General features: G+C 40.5%; 1 protein-coding gene across 2 annotated transcripts; it reads left to right on the top strand.

The window, feature by feature from the left end:
• The first annotated feature begins 1,013 nt into the window (after positions 1-1,013).
• Positions 1,014-1,727, top strand: LOC113838796 (GTPase KRas-like). 2 transcript variants are annotated; one of them, XM_035453576.1, is made up of 2 exons: positions 1,014-1,485; positions 1,610-1,727. In XM_035453576.1, exons 1-2 carry the CDS (start codon positions 1,037-1,039, stop codon positions 1,725-1,727), a joined length of 567 nt encoding a protein of 188 aa, XP_035309467.1. In that variant the 5' UTR covers positions 1,014-1,036. The 2 variants fall into 2 exon arrangements, with proteins under 2 accessions (XP_035309467.1, XP_035309466.1); XM_035453575.1 differs by having other exon boundaries at positions 1,014-1,684.
• Positions 1,728-1,943: the final 216 nt, after the last annotated feature.

The following is a 1,943-nucleotide window of genomic DNA, read 5'->3' as shown; positions in this document are numbered from 1 at the left end:
GGAAAGGTATGTTAACTTATAACATAAGCTAAAAAAATGTTCCCTTGAGTCTCATCCTCCTGCTCATAATTCTAGCGTTCTCTGTTTCCCTTTGGCCTTTCCTGAAAAGCAGAGTGGCCCAGTGATGTTCTCAATCATAGAGATAGTTGCTCCCCAAGGCCAGAATCTGTGAGAGCATTCCCCTCTTAATTATAAGGATATTAAACACCTGAAAGAGGCAGTTATGGCTTACAGGCCTCATGTACCTTTTATTACTCTGACCATTTTTTAATTCTTTGTGGCCTTGAATTACATGCCCAGAGATTGGCAACAATTATGTCCAGTTGTGCTGTCAGGGTAAGATTATTTGATTTGGAGAGGTGAATTCCAACAGCTATGTAACCTAATGGTACAGCACAACATGGCTGTCGGTTTCCCTGAAAAGAACTCCTTACAGAAATGCTTACTAGTACGGGAGCCTATGCAGACCTAGGTCAGCAAATTCTTTACGATCCAGCTGTATATGCACAGATCTCAGCAGCTGCTTGCAGGGCTATTTTTTGGGGATACCGAAAATGTCATGTCTATAGTGAGAAAACTAGTTTTAAAAAATGCCAACAAGTATTGTAAAGAGGTTTTACCACCTCACAAGGCCAAAAGCCTCAATGATTACATTCACATTTGTAGAGATATAGATGGACACCACATTATGGGACAAGTTATTGCTTCTGCTATGCATTGAAATAAGAAGGTCAGTGAGGGAGCCAAACCTAAGACATGCTTGGTTGTGGCAAATGGGGTGCACCCTCAAAAGATTAGTCTTCGGCTGGACACCCTTCAAACTTTAAATGGTTTTCAGAGGTTTCTGGGTGATATTAATTGGATCAGACGTAGTTTAAAAATTACTACTGTTGCGATTCTGCAGCTGAGGCGGCAGTGGAGGGGGAGGAGGAAGGCGGCAGCTTGCCCAGAGTCCGGCTCACGTGTCATTTCGTACCTGGAGAGAGCCAGCAAGGGACCTGAGGTGTGGCACGCCACGGGTAGAGGCCTGCTGAAAATGACTGAGTATAAACTTGTGGTAGTTGGAGCTGATGGCGTAGGCAAGAGTGCCTTGACGATACAGCTAATTCAGAATCTCTTTGTGGATGAATATGATCCTACAATAGAGGACTCCTACAGGAAACAAGTAGTAATTGATAGAGAAATCTGTCACTTGGACATTCTCGACACAGCAGGTCTAGAGGAGTACAGTGCAATGAGCGACCAGTACATGAGGACTGGGGAGGGCTTTCTTTGTGTATTTGCCATGAATAATACTAAATCATTTGAAGCTATTCACCATTATAGAGAACAAATTAAAAGAGTAAAAGACGCTGAAGATGTGCCTATGGTCCTAGTAGGGAATAAATGTGATTTGCCTTCTAGAGCAGTAGACACAAAACAGGCTCAGGACTTAGCAGGAAGTTATGGGATTCCATTTATTGAAACCTCAGCAAAGACAAGACAGAGAGTGGAGGATGCTTTTTATGCATTGGTGAGAGAGATCCGACAGTACAGATTGAAAAAAATCAGCAAAGAAGAAAAGACTCCTGGCCGTGTGAAGATTAAAAAATGCATTGTAATGTAATCTGGGTGTTGATGATGCCTTCTATACATTAGTCCGAGAAATTCGAAATCATAAAGAAAAGATGAGCAAAGATGGTAAAAAAAAGAAAAAGAAGTCAAAAACAAAGTGTATAATTATGTAAATACAATTTGTACTCTTTTCTTAAGGCATACTCAAGTTAAAAGTGGTAATTTTTGTACATTACACTGAATTATTAGCATTTGTTTTAGCATTATCTAACCCTATTTTTTTTCTATTCGTGCAAACTTCCAGCTTTTATCTTAAATGCTTATTTTAAAATGACAGTGGAAACCTCTTTTCTCTAAGTGCCAGTATTCCCTGGCTTTTGGACTTCAAC

The sequence above is a fragment of the Cricetulus griseus genome, unplaced genomic scaffold, assembly GCF_003668045.3.
Source record: "Cricetulus griseus strain 17A/GY unplaced genomic scaffold, alternate assembly CriGri-PICRH-1.0 unplaced_scaffold_1, whole genome shotgun sequence".
NCBI classification, from domain to species: Eukaryota; Metazoa; Chordata; class Mammalia; order Rodentia; family Cricetidae; genus Cricetulus; species Cricetulus griseus.
The sequence above is the reverse complement of the archived record's forward strand: the minus strand, read 5'-3'. Positions and strand labels throughout refer to the sequence as shown.